This window comes from Lontra canadensis, unplaced genomic scaffold (assembly GCF_010015895.1).
Source record: "Lontra canadensis isolate GAN:19392208 unplaced genomic scaffold, GSC_riverotter_1.0 scaffold39, whole genome shotgun sequence".
NCBI lineage: Eukaryota > Metazoa > Chordata > Mammalia > Carnivora > Mustelidae > Lontra > Lontra canadensis.
Window position 1 is genome coordinate 13,367,821 of NW_022631033.1, and position 22,550 is coordinate 13,390,370.

The 22,550-nt window shown below is 39.9% G+C and overlaps 1 protein-coding gene across 5 annotated transcripts in view; it reads left to right on the forward strand.

Moving 5' to 3' along the window:
- The window catches only part of TENM3 (teneurin transmembrane protein 3), a 592,885-nt gene that overhangs the window by 452,206 nt on the left and 118,129 nt on the right, over positions 1–22,550 (forward strand). For all 5 annotated transcript variants that reach the window (XM_032869853.1, XM_032869854.1, XM_032869855.1 and 2 more), the window contains one exon: positions 7,902–8,024. In XM_032869853.1, coding sequence (XP_032725744.1) covers positions 7,902–8,024 — 123 coding nt within the window. The remainder of the gene's footprint in view (positions 1–7,901; positions 8,025–22,550) is intronic.

Genomic DNA, 22,550 nt, shown 5'->3' on the forward strand with positions numbered 1-22,550 from the left:
GAATGATTTTTTTAATTATCTAAGAAATATTTCCGTATAAATATCTTCAGATTGGTTGAATCCAAGAATACCATGAGATGGTCTAGAAAGATACAGTCTGTAAAGTAGACCATTTGGCTGTTAGTGACATAGTTTGTGATAATGACCGATGGCTTCACATCCACGTGCATTACTTCTAGAGTTGATATCATGATAATTTTTCATCATCAATGCAAGTGATAGAATTAAAAGTGTGCTCATTAAGTTTGTCAATGACAAATATTAGATATTGCGACTCATTTAAAAGTGTTCTGTGATCCCTGAGTGGCTCAGTTGGTTAAGCATCTGCCTTCAGCTCAGGTCCTGATTCTGAGGTCTTGGGATCAAGCCCGTCGTCAGGATCCTTGCTCAGCAGGGAGCCTGCTTCTCCTCTCCCCGCCGCTCCCCCTGCTCCCTCTCTCTCTGACAAATAAATAAACTCTCTTTAAAAATAAATAAATAAAAGCATTTGGACTGGGAGTCATCTTGGAAATCTATGTTCTCCTGCCCCGAGAAAAAGGGAGGAATTATACGAGGTGTCCCTAAGGCCTCTTCTTACTGTTAACAGTCTCAGGGGCTCTGATAGTCACCCCTGTTTCTCAGGAACCAATGTGACTACAGAGATCCAGGCCTCTAAGATCAACTTTCAACAAAATATTGAAAAAACTAAATTATATATTAAACCTTTCCCTTAACTATTCTCTCCGATTTTTTCATAGCTAAAATCCTATCTTTCTTCTCTTTCTTCCCAAACTGCTCTCTGTTTCCCCTTGATGTGCCTGTTCTTCCCCCTCCCTGCAAAGATCCATTTCTGCTTCTCTTATAACTCCCCGCTCCTCACAACAGCAGGAAGTAAAAAAATTGATTCAGACAAAAAGTGGGATGTTTTCGGTAAAATACTACCAGTGCTATGGTAGGACAGGATAGTCACTCATTCCACGAAGGCCTCGTGAACAAATGTCATTTCAACTGGACTTCGAGGTGTTGGGAGATGTCATCAGACAGAACTTGGGGTGGGGGGGTGGCATTCCAGAGGCCAGAAATGACAGGAACAAAGGCGTGGGAGCAGGGAAATTGAGGGCATGATTTAAATGGTAGACAAGCAAATCTGGCCAGTTCATGAGCCCTGTGATATATTCACACAGTTGTGCAACAGATCTCTGCAACTTTTCCATCTTACAGAACTGAAACTCTGCACTTTTTAAACAATTGCCCGTTTCCCCTTACCCTGACCTCCTGGTAACCACCATTCTTTCTGCCTCTGAATTTGAACTACTTTAGATACCCCACGTAAGTGGAATCAAAATATGATTTGTCTTCTGGCAACTGGCTTATTTCCCTTAACATCATGTCCTCAGGGTTCATCCATGTTATAGCTTGTGGCAAAGGCTCCCTTCCTTTTTCAGACTGAGTTATAGTCCGTTGTGTTTTTTCCTTCACCCATTCTTCTCTTGCTGGACATTTGGGTTGCTTTTGTCTCTTGACTGTTACGAATAGTGCTGCTATGACCATGGTTGTGCAAATAGGTCTTTGAGACCTGCTTTCAGTTCTTTTGAGTGTATATCCAGGAGTGGGATTCTGGGTCATATAGTAGTTCCAATTTTATTTACTTATTTATGTATTTTTTTGAGGACCCACTGTAGTGTTTTCCATAGTAATTGAACCACTTTACAGTCTCATCAACAGTGCACAAGGCTTGCCGTCTCTCCACATCCTTGCCAAGACAAGCCATAATGTTTCTAAACTATGAATGAGTCTGGGAAGGCCAGGAGCTGACAGTCATGAATCCAACACGTGAATTTGTTTAATCAGATTGCTTTCCGTCTAACACCCGTTGCACTAAGCAAGCGTTTCCTCGCTCTTCCCTCTAGCTTCTATCTGGTGGGGTCACTTGCCATTCTACACCGGTGTCTTTCCTAGAGGAGCACCTAGGAGCCTTGCAGAGATGAACATGCGCAGAAAAAGGTGCAGGGAACGTGAAAATACACATCTTTTAGTTATGCCATGTGTTAGATGACCTACTTTTAAATAAGTATTTTAATTTAAATGTAATATACATTTAGAAAAGTACACAGATCATAAGTGAATACACCAGTGGAATCACTGCCAAGATAGAAAAATGGAAGTATTACTAGCATTCCAGAAGTCCCCTGTGGCCTCTCGCAGTCATTACCTAGTCCCCCTCCCTAGAGGTAATTACTCTGGTGACTTCTGTTCCTCCTACCAGTTAATTTTACCTGCTTTTGAACTTTATACACATTGACTTACATAATATTTATTTTTTTTATGGGTTCTCTTACTCTTACTATGTTTGTGACCTGTATCCATGTCATTGCACCTGGCAATGCCTGATTCATTTACATTGGTCTGTGGAACTCCTTGGTTGACTATAATGATACGGTACAATATATGATAAACACTATAATTTGTTTATCCTTTTAACTGCTGGCAGACATCTGAGTTTCCAGTTTGAGGTTATTACAAATAACGCCTCTAAGAACATTCTTGTTCATGTTTTTTTGGTGCTAGGTAGATACATGTTTCTATTGGATATAGAGATAGAATTTTATAGACCAACTGGAGACTGAGGTTTTTAATATAAAGAAAATATATTTCAAATTCCAAAGAGCAAAGTGCAGATGATTTTACAAATTGCCACTTATTTTCAGTGGGTAAATGTCTTGTATTTAGAAGCCCATTCCAACAACTGGATAACTTCTGATCACATGTGCTGCTGTCAAAAAAGAAATAAATCCACAATTTGTGTTAAAATTCTTTAAATTTCTTTAAATTTTGATTCAGAACAATTGAAATAAGGACAACAACACAGTATAGGAAAAGGAATCCTGAAATTGGGTCAAGAGATCTGATCTTCTTTCTTTCTTTCTTTCTTTTTTTGATCTTCTTTATACACTAACTTTTTAAAAGGCATTGGGTAGGTCACTAACCTGCTGTCTGCCTGTGTTTTACTGGGACAACAAGGATGATGGCCTATTATTAGAAGGTGATACATTATTAGAAGGTGATAGACTTCGGGGCGCCTGGGCGGCTGAGTCAGTTAAGCATCCAACTCTTGGCTTCAGCTCCGGTCATGATCTCAGGGTCATGAGATTGAGCCCCAAGTCGGGCTCTGGATGAGGAACAGAATGTGCTTGAGATTCTCTGTCCCTCTCCCCCTCCTATTCGTGCTCTCTCTCTCTAAAATAAATAAATCTTAAAAAAAAAAAAAAAAAAGCCAAGCTCATAGAAATCAAGGTATCTTCAAAGGTAAAAAACACACTTGAGCGGACATACAACGTTATTGCTGTCCCTCACAAATTCCCTTCTTCCTTGAATAACATTTTAGATATGAATCCATCCCCCAGCCCTCATTACAATTACCCAGATACACATGAAAATAACAGTATGGAACTATGAAACATGATATCAGAAATAGATTTTTTAAGATTAAATTTCTACATGAATGCTTTCTATAACTTTAAAATACACACATATAGGGTTCACATGTAATTTTTAAATTGTTTTCAAGCCTCCTGGAGGGGTGCCTGGGTGGCTCAGTAGGTTGAGCATCGAACTCTTGTTTTCAGCTCAAGTCATAATCTCGGGAACGAGAGATCAAGCCCTACTTGGGGTTCCACGGAGCTCAGTGCAGAGTCTGCTTATCCCGCCCCCTCTGCGCCTCCTTGGGCCTGTGCTTGCTCTCTCACTCTTTCAAAGAAATAAATAAAATCTTTTTTAAAAAGGACTCTTTGAGTTAACCAAAATAGCCTGTTGTGAATTTTCATCATTATAATACTGTAAAATTTTCTTCTACAAAAGAGAATTCAGTGGGAAAGTTCTTGTATGGAAGATGTGCCTGGATTACACAGACGTTAGTTAGAAGAATCTTTGCCCACCCTCCACCAGCAAATACTCTCTCTGCCTTCCGTTTTCTAGACCTGATCGAAAAACCTCATCTAGCCTGTGGCCCTCACCAAAGGTATACTTCACTTTCTTCAGTAGGGATTTTCACATTCCAGTGCCCCCTGGGAGAACAGACAGGGGTATTGGGCTAAGCCCTTTGTGATCAGAAGGTCTGGGTTGAAGGGCAGGGTCTACTGTTTGCCTGCTTGAAAGCTTAACTTCCCCCCAAAGCCTCAATGTTCTCAGATTTAAAATGAAAAAAAAAAAAAAGTAGTAATAAAATTCATTGGAGTCTTCATGAAGATTAAAAATAAAGCAGGTAAAGCACTAGCACAACATTTGATAACATGGTAAGTGCTTAATGAATGTTTTCTCTAAAAAAAAAAAAATACTGCGTCATGATGTTCTAGCGCACAACACATTCCCGCCAGCCGATACCCCTCACCCAAGCTATGTGCCCAGAGGGGTGATGGACTCCAAAGGGCACAGAGCTCCCAGACACTCTTTGGCACTCTCCCCCCAACCCACTAAGTCATGTGTACACACCAAGGATCGATTTTCACCATTCATGAGTAATGGTGCCACAGGCTTTCCCATGGGTTCAAATCTTGCTTCCCACCTCGGGGCGTTGAAGAATTGGGCTCATCCTTCTGCATTTACATATGTGTTTTATTTCACTGATTTTCCCTTATTTTGTCTGCCAAGACCTTCCCATATAGCACTGTTGTACAATTGCTCAGTAATTTCTCTAGCATTTTTTTATTTTTATGAGATTGCTGCCTCCCTCTGTCTCCCCCTCTCTCATTTTTGGAGTCACTTTTACTAATATCCTGTATTTGTAGAAAAATCTCAAGTTACATATAATGAGGGAGAACATAACTAAATACGAAACGCCAAGATTTTCAAAGTACATACTATCCCAAGACTAGACAACTGGTTGGTCTCTGTTTTCAATACAATGTTAAACAAGATATAACTTTATTTGGTGTGGTTCTCATTATACAGCATCTTAAGCAGACTGGAATTTCATTTTGTTGAGATTTACTGTAAGAAAAATATATATATATAATAAAGCTATTGCCCATCTGGCCAATAAATAAATAAATAAATAAATAAATAAAGTAAAATAAAATAAAATAAAATAAAATAACTCTCCAAACAGAAACATAACATTACTTTCTAACATTGACATCAGTGCAGGATCCCATGGGTTATCTCTCTTCTTCAAAGTCTATTAAAACCAGTAATATAAGCAAATATATCATTCAGGAAGACTTTTCATGTTACATAAAAGCTCACAATGGTGATAAATTATTTTGTGTAGAAACTTTGACCCTTTCGGAATATTTATCATCGCTATGCCAAAGTATGTCTGTCAAAGCTTGTACTGTATGTAGAATGAGTTCCCATTATTTTATTCAAAAATTGCTGAAATACCCAAAACCTTGAAAAATGTATGAAGTGATAAATGTTTAGAAATCTCCTGACATTTTGCCACTCAAACACTATGTAATTTAATGCAAAATGACATATGAAGTTATAGCCCCTTACAAGTTGACAATTTGTGAATTCAAGGATTCTATAAGCTCTATCTTAATCCTTAAAAAACCAGAGCTTGAAAGGAACTGCTACCAGATTATAATTTAAGAAGGGGAGTATATACATTTGTTAAAAATACACAGGGTAGATGTAGCTATGTTTGGATCTGGGTTTACTGTTTCTTACTATAGCATAATTTTATATCAGGAGTCATTAACGAAAGAATGCAAGACATGTAGAATACCCTCAAACTGTTGAACCTTTTTAAAAAAACTTTAATAATATAAAGTTCTAGTGGACTTTCAATCAATTGCTTTTCATAGACTACTACACTAATATAGTCATTGATTATTTATTAATAATATAGCACTCTGTTCTTGACCATTTACTTATTTGTCTTATATTTATTAACTTTTCCCTTAAATTACTGTTTTTTTTATCCACAACAGTGTTTTCTTAGTTGAAAACATCAGAACACAGATTTCATTTACTTGACAGACACTTATTAAGACCTATGAGGTATGGGGCACTGTGTAAGGTAAATGAGATACAAAAGGGAATGATAACAGTCTTGGGAGAGATGCTTAACCCAGTCAGGGAAGGCTCCCCCTCAAAATTGGTACCTAACATCTGAGCAATGAATGGATATCTTACAGTGGACAAAGAGCCGTACAGACAGAAGGAGCTATTTATTGAGAGGTAGCCTGGTCTGGTGAGGTGACTTCAAATAGTTCAGTAATCTAGGGGCACCTGGGTGGCTCAGTTGATTAAGCGTCTACCTTCAGCTCAGGTCATGATCCCAGAGTCCTGGGATCGAACCTCGTACTGGGCTCCCTGCTCCCCGAGGAGCCTACCTCTCCCTCTGCCTCCCTCCCACCTTCCCCCCCTTCTCTCATAAATAAATAAAATCTTTAAAAAAAGAAACAGTTCGGGGCGCCTGGGTGGCTCAGTGGGTTAAAGCCTCTGCCTTCGGCTCAGGTCATAATCCCAGGGTCCTGGGATCAAGCCCCGCATCGGGCTCTCTGCTCAGCAGGGAGCCTGCTTCCCCCTTCTCTCTGCCCCCCTCTTTGCCTACTTGTGATTTCTGTCAAATAAATAAAATCTTTAAAAAAAAAAAAAAAAGTTCAGTAATCTGGAGCCAATAAATAATGCACTAAGAACGGTCCTGCTATGTACCAGCTCTCGGTAACACACTGTCATAGACCTATCCTGCTAGGAAGTTCACATCAATTAAGTAAGGTAGGTTTAAACAACCTCATTTTTTAACTAAAACTAATGTTAATAATACTCCATCATTTGTCCAAGGTTAAATCCTAAACTGCAGATTAAACCAAAATCTAACTCCGTCTAACGCCTCTGCTCTTTACACTGACCATTTAATTGTGTTACTATATATATTACATATTTAATAAAGGCTTGCCTTTTAACAGTGTTTCACACAGTTTTTCACACTGTTTCTAACAATACTTCTTAAACATTATGTCTTTCTTCACCTCTCTGGTAAATTCCATCTATATGGTGAAATGGCAAATAATGTCCAAAAAAAAAAAAAAAAAAACTTTTGTGCTACAGTGATACGATCATCCGTAGGTTTCTCTAGGGATCTTTAGCCTCCTTAGGGATGAATTCTGAAACTGTATCCTGTGGAACACAAATGAAAGTTTACTTCAGGATTAGTGGTCAATATCACAGTGATTATTCTTGTAAATATTTCAAATACTTTAAGAAAAATAATATAAAAAATGTTAAGTACATTTATAAATGTATAAAGTCTTACGGTTGTCTCTTTTCTAAATGTTGCAAATAAAGAAATCTAGCCAACACATTTACAAACTTTTTATAAATCTTTAAAATTATCATACCCACGTCAGAAACTCTTCATGAAATGACCTGACACATAGCATGTTGCTTCATCTACACCATTGACAAATTGAATGTCATAAGCTCATCTTAAGTCCAGAATATTCAAACATTACCATATTTTGTGCATCTGAATTCTTTCTGTTCATTACATAGGCCAGCAGATTTATCTGGGAGACCAGTAGTTACTTTTCCCTTTAATCCCAATGAACAGCATCAGGTTTCCCGAGAATGTACAGATGTTGCAAATGAGTGTTACAGGTGTGCAAGTGGCCCGAGGTCAAGCAAAGCTGACGTTGCTACAGAGCATTCCACCCCTTACCTGAATGACAGTGAGGAGTGGGACTCAGAGCAGAGCAAATAATCATTCATTCCTTAGAGTCTCCTGGGCTGCCTTGCTCTCTATGCTGCATTTGTGTGAGGAACTGTTTCCTTTCTAATTTTTATATGCAATTATCTCTGGTATTTCAGAACATGGGAATTTTCACTTTACATACAAATCTTGTTATAAACATGTTTACGAGTTGCCACGCTGCCGAAAAACAGCAGACCTCTAAACAATGTGTATTCTTTGCCCCCAGCAATGCATCTCTTTGGCCTCAACTGGCAGTTACAGCAGACTGAAAATGACACATTTGAAAATGGAAAAGTGAATTCTGATACTATGCCAACAAACACCGTATCATTACCTTCTGGCGACAATGGTAAGAGAAAGAATTATGTGTCTTGTGTGTTTCTTTCAACATCTCTTTTCCATAAATTTATTTTTATCCATGTCACATCCAGTTATATCTGGGAGAGGGAAAAGATTTTGAAATACAGATGTCGTCTTTTAATGAGGGGTTTTTATTCATTTAGTTGAAAGATTGGAAGTTCTCCTTTTTACTATAGGAATAGTATGATTTTCTGCCTTCTGAGTTGACGGCTAGGCTTTTCCACCTTTTCCTCTGTGTGTATTTTGTCTGATTTTTAGTCTGTAAATAGGCTATAATTCACTATACCATCTCATATATTGTATCTTGGGTGTATTAAGCTTTTTTCATTCAGCTAGCATATGGGGTTGGAATACTATGTTAATTTTGTTATAAAAGCTTTCAAATACAAGGCACATTAAAGGATTATAATTTATTGACCTTTCTTCTGCTTGTCCCTTCTGTAAACCTTCGTAAGTTTGCACTTTGGGCTAACAGACTTTCAGGTCACTTGGTTCTGAATTAAAAACAGAATTTAAGAAGTCTGAAAATTCTTCCTTTCATTTTTCTATATAAACACCCAGGAAAATGTATATATGCATGTATATATTTATATTATATACACCTGCCCATTATTTCGATACGTGTGTGTGTGTATTTTGACACTTGGCAATCTCTGACTTTTTACAAAATGTTATAATACTTTACATCTCAAAGCAACCGAATCAAGATACCTTTTTTGGTCACATAAATATGTTGTCTGCCTTTAAGCGTTTCCCAAGATGTTCTTCCCTGTTTGTTTCTTCTTATCTCATGTATTTATTTTCTGCTTTGGCATTAGTTATGTCCGTCCTCGTCCTCGTGTGGCTGGTTTCTCTGCAAGATTAGAAAGAAGCTATTGTGTATTTATAAATAACATAATATCTATTTATTTATATTTTATATATGCTGCCACTGGACACGTACCCATTCACCATGACTAATGCCGTCATCATTTTTCTGTTCTCTGTTTTCTCATCTTTTGTTTTATTTTAACAACAATACTTATGGTATTTCTCTTCCTTCTCAGGGAGCCTGAGGAATTCTATAAGACGTTAGATTTTCATGGTAGTAATAAATACCCTTCGCCCCACACCTGTATGGAGCCTTTTGATGTAAGACTCCACGTGTTCCAAAAAACTATAAGCTGGTGACCTATTAGTAATGAAAATTGTAGGTGGGGGAAATTGCAGCTAAGTAAACAATTGTTTAATTTGGTATACACTGATAACACACAGATGAACCATTCGCTCAAGTGACAGCACAGAAAGGGAGAGTGTTTATTCTGGGCTTCTAGAGATTAAAATGTAGCCTGTCTCTTAAAGCGGATGGCTTCTATGAAAAGAGCCTGATGGCACGTACTAACCACACGTGGAAGGAACTTTTTTTTTAGACTCAAGAAATTAGTCTAAAAAGAGAAAGGCTTATTGTAGGCATGTTTTCTTTTACAACATCCTGGCCTTTTATCATGGTGAAGATGAAAATAGAGCACAGCTAATTAGTTCCACAATACTTGAGCGGCATAATACTAAGAGAGCATGTGGATTGAGAGATGCTCCCCCAGCCGCGTGCTGGTCCCTGGTACTCTGCGGGGGAGTGCCTCCTTCCGCTTGAATCCGTGGTCCTCCGCTCACATAAACCTCCGTTCAAATCCTAGCTTCTTCACCTGTTTACTTTGTAACTTTGGTCAAGGGGCTTCGTGGTTCAGATCCTGCAAGAAGATTTGGGGATACTGTTGGAATAAACCATCTGGGATTGTAGCAGTTCCAGGCATTTGAAAGAACATCATGGTGGAAGGGGTGGGGGGTGCGCCTGGGTGGCTCAGTCAGTTAAGTGTCTGCCTTCTGCTCAGGTCATGATCCCAGGGTCCTGGGATCGAGCTCTGCTGAGCAGGGAGCCTGCTTCTCCTTCTCCCTCTGCTGCTCCCCCTGCTTGTGCTCTCTCTCTGCCAAATAAATAAAATCTTTTAAAAAAGAAAGAACATCAGTACATACAGCTTCAGAAATTCTGCAGAGCGAATAGAGTTTTAAAATCTTCTCTATGACTGCAGTAAGAAATCCACACTATGTCCCACGCCCATACCCATCTGAAATACGTTTCCCAAAATAGTGCTTATCCTCATTTTGTGACATGCACCCTGGTTTGCTTACTCTGCTGTGTTTCCCATTTAAACAAGTGCTGGTTGACACTTACTCACAAAATTTCACAGTTTACAAAGGATGGTGGTCCACACTTTCAATAGCACTGCTCTGAAAGTCCCCTCCTCTAGGAGAGACTGAAGTTCCCCAACGTGATCGCAGAATGCACTACGTACAGTTGACGTGAGGCCGTAGGACTGCATGTACACGGAAGGAAAGAATCTTCTTCTTAGCCTAGCCCTGTAAAGAAGCTCCCCACGTAAGGAACAGGCACCAGATGCTCCAGGATGAGTTAGGTACTCCAGCCCACCAGCTGGACTGGCATTCATAGGCCTTCCTCCTTACGGAAAGGAAAGCTAGCTCTGGGCTCAGACCTTGTCTGCAAAGTGGGACCTAATTAGTAGTCACTTGTCTTCTTTATTATGTCTCAAACAGCATCCCCCCCCCAAAAAAAACCCTAAATTGTGAAGATTCTTATTTCCATTTTTCCAAGTATCTCTTAAATACTTCCATGTATGTCTTAAATACTTACAGCCATGGGGTTCGGGGAGCAGGAGGGGACAGTATTTACAAGACAGAAGAGGTACCTGAAAATCACAGGTTTTAAACCTCTGTGGTGATTCTGCCCTATCCGTTCACCATCGTCCATGACCTCAGCTTTTTAAGTATCCAGAGAAGCCTATCACATCATCTCTTTAGAAATTCGAGATTGCCACCCTTAGGAGAGCCTTAGAATTCTGAACAAAGCTCACTAGGAGATCTAACTGTGCTAAGTATAATGAGACAACTGAGTCACAGCCCCTAAACACACTACTTTTGTTTATGCAGTCCTATTTTATTCTCATTTTATAAGTACAACGCTAAGGAACAGTCATGGGGTTAAGGCTTCAGGAAACTCCCTGCTAGCTTGTAAGCCCATTTAAACAGAAGCTTCTAAGTGGTATTTAGTATATGAGAAAAGAATTTCTATTATATTCCATGAGACCATCTATGACAGCCAGTTTTAGAGACGAAGTGTCAGAAGTGTGGGGTCTCAGGCAAAACTGATGGACGTTGGACAGTGTGGATGAAGAGAGGAGAATGAGGTTTTTCAACTTCCAATACCCATCTCTTTCCAGAAACTACAATTACTCCCCTGGACCAAGGAATTCGCTTAGCCTAATGTACTGGAAAGAATGACCCAGGCCTGTATTCAGTTCCTAACTCCTTCATTTATTTACTTTGTAACCTTGAGCAAGTTACCTAACCTCTTGGAGCCTCAGTTTCCTCACGTGCACATAATACCCATCTCCCAGCTCATTGACTGCCAAAGGTCTGGCCGCCCCACTCCGCTCCCCTTGCAGACTCCCATCCACACTTGTCAACCCTTGTTCCAGATCTCCCCACAGTCCTCAGAACCCAGCTCTCTCAACAGACGGGCCCTTCTGTTCAACAACAAACAGAAACCTCCCTAGGAAGTTCTCTTAATTTCTTGTAAACAAGTCATTCCTCTGTGTGTCTGGGTCTATAGGTTCACACGCTTTGACCTGTATTCGAAGCTCATCTTCCCATGAGCACTCTCGATCCCATTCTGTGTCTTCCAGATTTGCCCACTGTTGACACCTGCCAGGAACATGAGAACCTACGGAGGCCTCTCAACGTCTTTTAAGAAAAGCCCCAAATCCCTCAACTCTCCCTCCTAGTCCAGCTCTACCCTATTTGTCCCTTCTCCCATCACACCCAGCCTTCATGAGCAAATCTGTATTCATTATATTTCTTTCCTCGCCTTCCACATACCCCTTTCTCATGGCTCGTTCCCTACCATCATGCACTGAAACTGGTGTCTTCTGGGGTTATCACGTGATACATCGGTAGCATTGATGAAGCCTCTTCCATCTTTATCATCTGTGAGTTCTTGGTAGCATATGATAGTTAACCTAACCCTCCCAATGGAAATGTTCTTTTCTCGTAGCTTCTGTGATACCGCATTCACCTTGGCTCTCTTCCTGACTCTCTGGCAGTAACTTGACTCATCTGTTGACTCAGCTTTCTCCTGCTGATCCCTCCACATTGTCTCTACTCAGGACTCTGCTCTTTTTTGGAATAGGATTCCTCTGTGTTCTCTTATCTGCTCTCCTGGCTTCGGTCACGTTCTCTGTGCTATGTTACATTCTGCGTGCTCCCAAATCAATATAGGTATATATGATATATGGATATACATAGATATTTTTCTACCTTTGAGCTCCAGACAACTATGTAAAATCTATCCAGGTCCCTTTGGAACTTTTCCACCAGGGTGTCTTCCAGGTGCCTCAAACTTCACGGGTCTAAAACTGAGCCCATCAACTACGTTGGTTCTCTATTCTTGCATCCAGATTCAGTTGGCTTAAGAGAACAGTTGGTATCAACTCTCCTGATTCTGGACATGGACTCGGAAATTCTGGTGATTGTGCTTGGTGTTTTCATGCAGTTGCTTTCAGATGTCAGCTGGGGCTGTTTAAAAGCTACACTGAGCTAGATGTCCAAGGTGGCTCACTCTCATGGCTGGCACTTAGTGCTGTGTGTTGGCCGGAACTCAACTGTGGCTGCTGACCAGAACATTCCATGGGGCTTGGACTTCTCAGAGCAGAGCAGCTGGTTCTGAAGAGAAGTATCCCAAGAGGGAGCATTCCAAGAGACCCACACAGAAGTTATATCCTATACCCGCACATCCTACGATACTGGGCACTTGAGGATGTCACTTCCATTGCATCCTGTTGGTCAAGAAAGTAAGATCAGCCCAGATTCATGGGAAGGAGAATTAAACTCTCTGTCTTGTGGGGAAATGCCAGGGATTCATTTCATGGGAACATGAGCGATTAAAGATATTGTGGTGACCATCTTCTGGAAAACACAATTGCTGTATCATCTCTTTCCAAATTTGTCTCTCCTTCACAGCTTTCTGGGCCATGAAATGGGATCATCATTCACCCAGTTTACCTGGGCCAGAATTTCAGGAGGGATGCCTGACTCCTCCTACTCTCTCACCTCCAGATTCAGTGAATAACCTATAGTCCTATCAGCTCTAACTTCACAGTATCTCTTGGATCCATCATCTCTCACCTGAATTGGAGAGGCCACCTTCTGTCTGTGCTGTTATGTCTCTAGTCTTGCTCACAGAGTTTTCAAACACAAATTTGAGATATCAGTACCCTGTCTGACCCCTCTAGTGACCTAGACTCCCATCAGATGCCTTTCAATGATTTCCAAGGCTCCCCACAGTCTGGCTGTTGATCATGCCATACTCAAATATGGAAACAGTATAGAAGGGAGATAGAGCCTAGGCTTTAGAGCCAACACACCTGGCTTCACATCCTAGTTCTGATCCTTGATGGCTTTGTTACCTGGGACAAGGTGTCTATAGCTTCTTTGGCCTTAAGTTTTCTCATCGTTAGAACTGTCTTAAGGATTGAAAAATGTTAGTGGCTATCACTATTACTACTTAGTGTATGTCTTCTTTGCCAGAGTAAGAGACACAGATTATATTTGTTTTCCACTGCTCAGTCCCAAGCTCTCAGCAGAGTTATAGACATGTAAAACATGCTCAGTTAATATCTGTCAAAGAAATAGATGAAAATAGTACGACTAAATGCTATAAAGTACATAAAGGGCCCAACGCTGTGCCTTACAAAGTATACACAGAACAAATTTGGTAGAGCCTAGTGATTAAGAATTGAAGCTCTCTTACTGGCTGGCTTGGCATGAGTGACCTTCCCTAACCTGCTGATTCTCCGTGCGGTAGTACTGACGTTTAAATCAAATCCCGCCTGTAGGCTGCCAGGCAGTGACTGGAACATGGCAAGATTTGATACATGTCAATAGTTATTAGTTCACTGATTTTTTTAACACAATTCTAGATCACACACTTGTAATTTGTAGCTAAGTTTTTAAGAAGATATATCTTTAAATTTGCATCAGGAATATTCCCTAAAGCAATAATAGAAATCTTTATTATTAGTTATTTGGATTTTATGAAAGGAATCTTATCCTTCATATTCCTTTGAATGCAGAGTATTGTAAAGTTATTTACTGAGCATATGTTACGTGTCATGCATAGAGCAAGGCTCTGAGAATATAGCTGTGGCGGGGTGGGGTGAAGATAATCACGGCTGTTCTCAGAGCATGTGAATTGCTAGGCAAGGTAGAAACCAGGCAGGCGATTACAGTGAGTTAGCAAATAGAGAGCGTCGTGGCAGGATATTTCAACACTACTGTATTTGAAAGGAACAATAAGACAAATGCCAAAATTTAGCAGAGACTTGTTTGGGATAATATAAGACAAAAAACCATAAATTCTGGCAAGTATAACTCTGGCAAATTACTTCTCCAATCAAAAACAAAACAAAAGAAAAACAACCACTCCTTTTGTACAAACTTCCAGTTATAAAGTAAATAGATTATGGGGTATAATGTAGAGCATGGTGATCATAACTAATAATACTGTATTGGATATTTGAAAGTTGTTAAGAGAGTAGATTTTTTTTTTTAATTTTAGTTACCATACAGTGCAATATTGGTTTCTGGAGTACAATTCAGTGATTCATACCTTACATACAACACCTTGTGCTCATCACAGTGTCCTCCTTAATGCCCGCCCCCCATCCAGTCCATCCTCCACCCACCTCCCTCCATCAACCCTTAATTTGTTCTCTGTCCTCTGTTCAGAGTCTCTGATGGTCTGTCTCCCTCACTAAGAGAGTAGGTCTTGAAAGTTCTCATCACAAGAAAGAGGTTGTAATTACGTGAGGTGATGGCTGTCAACGAGACTCATCGTGGTGACTGCTTTACGTTGGGTACAAGTGTCAGGTCGTCACATTGTACTTGGAAACTAATGTTTTATGTCAATTATGTATGAACAAAAAATTTTTTCAATTCCTGAGCACAGATTTAAAAACTACGTATATATGTGTGTGTACATATATATACATACATATCTATGTGTGTGTGTGTGTGTGTGTATATATATATATATATATCTATATATATATATGATTCATCCTGTTGAAACAAAATAATTCCAGTGCTTTTCAACTTTACATTATTGTTCATCATGTATGAATTTTCTCAAATACTGGACAATTTCGGAGAATTAAATTTTATAGCAAATTGAAGATCACCTATGATTTGAAGAAATGGGCTAAAAGGGCCGCAGGTGCCTTGCATTTTCTTCAGTATTGTTTATATAATTTGAGTTGCAGTGTGCAGTAGCTCCTTAACTAGGTGCCCTATAGATTTTTGTTCATTAAACTGTATTCACAAAGTAGTTCTGTTTCAATTCAATTCTCTTGCGATGCAACCCTGTCTGTCCACCACGCTAAGTTATGGCATGTGGTTGTTTATAAAAAGATAGGTTCTCTCAGAGATCTCAGAGTCAGGGTATGAATCCAAAGTGACATCATAGGCTTGGAGGGTGGGCTTTCGATTGTCTGTAAACGCCTAACCTTGCTTCCTGATATCTTAATTATTAGTGCCTCTGCAGGACTCAGGATGGTATTATCATTCACCCTCCCCAACAATGGAGTTAGACTTTCACAGCTGGATTTCTTTTTGGCCTTTCCATTTTAATAATTATGGGCTTGTTTACTCATATCCTGTGCAGGCAGCAAAGTCATGATCTGGAATGGCAAAATAGTTAGTATTGAGCATCTGTGCTTTTTCTGATGTCACAGAATAATTTTCAGGCAGATACCAAACCTCCTGATAACGAGTATGATTTCAATATTCCATTTTGTCCTTATAACGTCTAGGGTTGGTAAATCATTATTTATACAATATCTCAGAGTTCAAGGCATGGTTAATGCAGTATCTGAAAAATGCCAATTTTATGGAAAAAAATTTCCTGATGTGTTTGCCTAGAAACAGGGGAATTACCTAAGAAGGAGAGGAGTAACAATAACTTCAGGGATGTGACCTCTTTATGTGTTCTCGCTCTGACAACCATATTTTAAGACATTCAGACTGTTGTGACACATACTTACTGATGAAAAGGAAATTCACAGTTAGTAGGTAAAAAGACTTCTAGTGGCTCCCACATTCAGACGCAACAGGACATGTTGGGAAAAAATCTTCAAGATGATACCCTATTGTGTTAGAAGACATGGTACACCTCACTCTTACTGTGAAGGCTTTAATTGGTTTGATTCCTAACCTACACGCTTTGAGTTTAGAATAAGTACAGGTCACTCTGTTGCCCTCTCTATTTTTTTCTCCATTTTTCCTCCTTTTTCTCTTAGTAAAACCTACAAACAACCTTCCTGTTTCCTATAATCATTCCCAGGTTCAGGCTCCGGGGGTTAAGGATGGAGTGATCTCAGTGAGGGAGGACAGAGAGCACCAGAACTGGCCCTCCTTTTATTTCCTCTGAAGCCAACGTGTTCGGGAATTCAGGACATGATGAAAGACATCTGTGTCCTGGCTTTTATCTGGGAAGACTGATGAGCTTCAGAGGAGAAGGTTGCTCAAGTATTTACAAGTTTATCAAACTGTGTCAATGGCTCGCTGACTTCCAGGTGTGGTTCCAATCCATGAAAAGCATTTGAAAACGCTAACAGGATTGACCACACTTGACTTGGCCAAATGAGAGAAGAGCCGGGACTTGAAAAGCAGTAGTAGAGAATTTAGAAAGACAAAGCCCCTTCACACGACTACGGTCCCCTGACATTCACACTGGAGGCTTTTGTAAGAACGTTACACTAATCTAAGCCACCAGGTCAGTGGATTTAGGTAAAGGAAAGTCAGCCATGTCCCACTCCCTCTCTGATTATAGGAAAAGGCCAGGTCTGCATCTGTCTTTGAGAAAAGACCCATTATAAGACTTTAATTCAAAACAAATTAATTCTTTTTTCTTTTTAAATATTTTATTTATTTATTGGAGAGAGAGAGCAAGCAAGCACAAGCAGGGGGGGAAGGGTAAAGGGAGAGGGAGAGGCAGGCCCCCCCGCTGAGCAAGGACTCCTGATTCGGGGCTCAATCCCAGGGCCCTGAGATCATGACCTAAGCTGAAGCCAGACGTTTAACTGACTGAGCCACCCAGGCACACCAAAATATATTCATTCTAAATTGTGTAACAATTAGAAACAAATAGAACTGGATGGGCACTTTAAAGCAAGGGTCCTATTTCAGAGGAAAAGCTAGACTAGATGCGTGATCATTAAGCTATTTAGTTCTTGGGCCTTGAGACAAAATAGGAATACAGATTTAAATTAAAGTGTATTTCCTACAACCATAAGACTCATAAATGTTTTGAAAACCTGTTTTCTTTTAAATGGAATTGTGCTCATAATTATGAGTTGTACCCATTTGACTAAAATCAACCTAATTATTCTATAACTATGCAAACCATTTTTATAACTACTAAATATAAAAAGTGTACATGTATTGAAAATACCTCTCCAAGTCAGGTGAATGGGGGGCTTTCCCAAATAGTCCAGGTAGTCACGGATGGATATTATTACAAAAGCAAAGGAAGGGGCACCTGGGTGGCTCAGTGGGTTAAAGCCTCTGCCTTTGGCTTGGGTCATGATCCCAGGGTCCTGGGATCGAGCCCCACGGGGAGCCTGCTTTCTCCTCTCTCTCTGCCTGTCTTTCTGCCTGCTTGTGATCTCTGTCTGTCAAATAAATAAATAAAATATTTTTTAAAAAGCAAAGGAAAAAGATTCAGTATCAATTTTATTCCTGTTTCTTTTTTTATAAACATAAATATAAGAAATCTTGCTGCAAAATAAGCAGATGGGAAGGAAAGGATTTTTTTAGAGTGATGCTATTCAACTGTTTGAAATCCTTATTAGTCATATGTCAAGAATCACGTTGTGATCTATTTCTAAAAGGTGTGTTTAGCGGTCTGCAAGCTGTCAGCTCCGTCACTTGTCTTTGTCAGTCTTACTGAAAGCACAGAACTGACAACTACCTGCTTTCAAAAATATTTGGTCCCAAGTCTTCCAAATCCACCCATTTCTCAGCTTCTGTGAAGTATATACATAAAAAGCCTTCCCAAGGCTTAGCAAAGCACTCCTAATTGTACCCGTTACTCTTTCCTTAACTTAGTGGCTTTGTTTAACCCAATATCCACAGAATGGCGTGGAAAATGGAACTTCTGTTCATTTTCATTTACCTTGTTATTACAGTGTCTTTTGAATGCTTTTGTTTTAGCATATGTTTTAAATACCTCTAATTGGCTCATTTAATTTGTGGGAAATACTGGATAATTTCCTGGCAGAGCTAAGACTCATTAAAATGAAACTTTCTGTCAGAAAAAGATTTCTTCAATTCAAATAAAGTAATAATACATTTTGTCACAGTCATCACAGCTCTGAATTCCTTCTCTAAGGTGATAGCAGAGAGACAGAGCACAGATCCTTGCCATGAGTTTGGCAGTTGGATCGAATAAGGCATCACTGCCTTTAATAGTTCTTACCTTATGGATGTTGTCTTCATAGTCATGAAACTCTTCTGCCGGTGGAAGGCATTCTCTGCCAGCGGTTAGGATGGATCATGAGGTCACCAAACAGACATGTTCTCTCTCCCTCTTGATGTCTCGGACTTTACAACTTACCAACAGTCTTAAATATTCCGATCTTAATGCCACACTTTGTCCTTGATAGAAATACATGCAAGACAGGGAAAGACACTAAAGCTCTCCCTTGGGTTTATAGTGTCTCACATAAAGGAGACTTCGTCAACAAAACTACTTTCAAGTTTGCCTTTGTTTGGCACATTAGAAGCTTTATATGCTCAAGACAATGTGTCATAGTAAGATTCTGAATATGTGAGAGGTATGCCCTTCTGTTGTAAAGAGAGTCTACATATGGAAATTGTTGAGGTTCTAGAAATTAATTCCCTTAAAACAGACTACTACTTTCCTCATTGAAAATCTTCCCAAAATATGTAAGGAAGAAGGGAAGGAAGGAGGGAGGGAGGAAGGAAAAAAAAAGTCTTCATGTAGTCTTCATACCTAGGAGTATGACTCCTCTTATTTGAAGACTCCTGGACTAAATGACCTCCATGGGCACTTGAACTCTGAGGTGCCATGATGTTATGATTAGTCAGTCTTTTTCATTACAGGGAGACAAGAAAACAATGATCTCAACTCCTACTGCCCCCATTCAGGCACATCCAATCAACCTTGGTTCTTCTGTCTCACAAATGAAAGAACCTTCTTTGTGAAAAGGAGCCACCTGTCTAATTGCTGTGAGACTAATTGGATAAGTAAATACACATAGTGATACAACAGTAGGCACACATATCATTTCTGTGAGAAAAGCCTTAACCCCTTGAAATCAGTATATGGAGAAAACAACAAAGCAAAACCTGAGACCCTGCAAGTCACAACTTGATTACTGTTTCCAAAGCTAATGCTTGGGCCAGGATGATGGCCGGGGAAACAAGGTTCTGTGATGAGCACCATTCTATGCTTACCAGCATTCAAAGCGCGGGTGTGCTATTCAAGCTGCTAAAAACCATTTATAGCAGCTCTGCGTGGGATTAACGCCATTGAATGGATTAGATCACGAAAGCTTCAGAAAATAACAATAGGACTTGCTAATAACAATGAAGTATAATGATAGCCTTAGTGATGTACAAACTTGATGAGTGCATCCAAATGGGAACCACTTCCGTATTTAAATGACATGTGTACGAACCAGTCTTCGTGGGGAAAAGGACTACTACTTTATTCAGTATTTTAAAAGTAGTTTCATGTGGAAGTCAGCCAAAACGCAAGAACCTGTTGGGAATTTAGTATAAATTATTACTCAAGGAATTTCACATTATAGTATCCATGGCAGTGCTTATTTCATAAGAACTGGGCATTTCTTTCTAATCAAAATAACTCCAGGGGCATCTGGGTGGCTTGGTTGGTTAGGCGTCTGCCTTGGGCTGCCGTGGTGACCTCAGGGACCTGGGATCCGAGCCCATGTAAGGCTTCCTGCTCAGCAGGGAGTCTGCTTCTCCCTCTGCCCCTCCCCTGCCACCCGTTCATGTACGTGCTTACTCTCTCAAATAAATGAAGAAAATCTTTAAAAAAAAATAAGTATAGAAAAACCTATAACTTCATATCCTAAAACTGAAACCCAAGCAGATTCTCTGGTGTGGTTCAGTGGGTTACCACATTTGATTTTATATGAATTAGACAAATTCAAAATTAGTAATTTAAAATAATATTTTTTTAATAAAAAGCAAAGATTTTACTGATGACTATGGAAGGCACACAGTTTTGGAGTTCTGCAGGCCTCACTTTGAATCTTGATTCTACCACTCACTTCGGGCAGGTAACTTGTTTCTCTGAGCCTTTGTCTCTTCATCTCAAAATAACGTCCACCTCATGGAGTTTTTTTTGAAATTCAAACAATAAATTAGGTGAAACTACCTGACATATCATAGGCTTTCAATAAAGTTAGTTCCATTTCTCCTTCTGCTCTCTTTAATCTTTCATTAAAAACTAATTTATGGAGGCACTTGGGTGGCTCAGTGAGTTAAGCCTCTGCCTTCAGCTCAGGTCATGATCTCAGGGTCCTGGGACTGAGCCCTGCATCAGGCTCCCTGCTCAGCAAGGAGCCTGCTTCCCCTTGTCTCTCTGCCTGCCTCTCTGCCTATTTGTGATTCTCTCTCTCTCTCTCCCTCTCTGTGTCAAATAAATAAATCTTAAAAAAAACAAAAAAACAAAAAACTAATTTCTGGGGGTGCCTGGATGGCTCTGTTGGTTGAACATCCTACTCTTGATTTCAGTCAGATCATGATCTCAGGGCTGTGAGATCAAGTCCCATGTCCTCTGCATTGAGCATGGAGCCTGCTTAAGATTCTCTTTCTCGCTCCCTTTCTTTAAAAAAAGACAACAAAAAAACTAATTTATGACATATGTAGGTGCTAATTGCAAAGAAACATCCAAAATGTAAAGTAACATTTAGCCTCAGGTATTTAAAATTCCATATGAATCAAGAAAGATGTCTGAATGGAGAGGAAACAAACATAATCTCTGAGTGGTCAGATTATATTTTTTTATCTTTTTATTTAACTCTGTGTTCTAATTTTGCTAGAGCAAATATGTATTACTGCCATAAAATAAATATTTGATATTTCAGTGAATGATGTGGTGTAGAATCTATGAGCCGATACATAAAAAATTATAAGGATTACTATAACCCAATTTTTAATTTCTTTTAATATTATTTATTTATTAGTCAGAGAGGTAGGCAGAGAGAGTGGGGTGGGGGGAAGCAGGTTCCCCACTTAGCAAAGAGCCCAACGCGGCGTTCGATCCCAGACCCCGGGACCATGACCGGAGCCGAAGGCAGAGGCTTTAGCCCACTGAGCCACCCAGATGCCCCTTTAATTTTTATTCCCTAGAGCATATCATAATACTAAATTATTAATTAAAGAAAAGCAGGCCCGGTAGCTGCCGTGGTTATGGACATCAAAAGAAAAAAGGAGATGGGATTGTAAATAATGAGTTTTTGTTAAGCTTTCTTGTACAGCTCCTCCTGCCTCATCCCTGGGTTCTGGCAACTATATCCCATCTCGTCTCTCCACGTCCAGGCTTCTCACTGTGGTAGACCCCCTCACCTGCAAAGTAGGTGTTCTGAGACCCCCAGGGGATGTCTGAAGCCATGGATCCTACTGAAATTTATATATACTGTGGTTTTTCCTATACGTACCTACCCAGGATAAAGTTTAATTTATAAATTAGGTGCTGTAAGAGGTTAATAACAGTAAGTAACCACAAAATCGAATAGTTACAGCAATACCATATAATAAAAGTTATGTGAAGGTGGTCTCTCTCTCTCAGAATATCTCACTCTCTTTACTCACCCTGCTGTTTGTGGTAAATGGGGGGGGTGCCCCTGTGGAGAGATGAAGCGAGGTAAACCGTGTGGGCCTTGTGATGTGGCCGTTAGGCTACTATTGACATTCTGAGGATACGTCAGAAGGAGGATCACTGGCCTTCACACCACAGCCGACGTCTGGTAGCTGAAGCAACAGAAAGTGAAGCCTGGAAGAAAGGGCTACTGTTTGTCTTTAACGTCCTTGACTATGACTTCATTTCACCTTCAGCCAATGGTCTCCCTTTAACGTATAACTCCTTTGCAACCAAGGGTTCATTTGTCTTTGTAGCATACGGTAGGCCAGGTAGAAGACAATCCCAGCATTTACGAGTACTCTACTTCAAACTTCACATTTACCTATAAGCGTGAATTTATTCTGAATTATTCTAGACCCCAGCGGGCATAACTTGGATATCTGCCATACTCGTCTGTGATCACAAGACACTTTCCTTAGTAATCCAGAATTCTGTTTCTCCTGATGATAAACACACATACCTGCATGTACACACACACACACACAACACAGG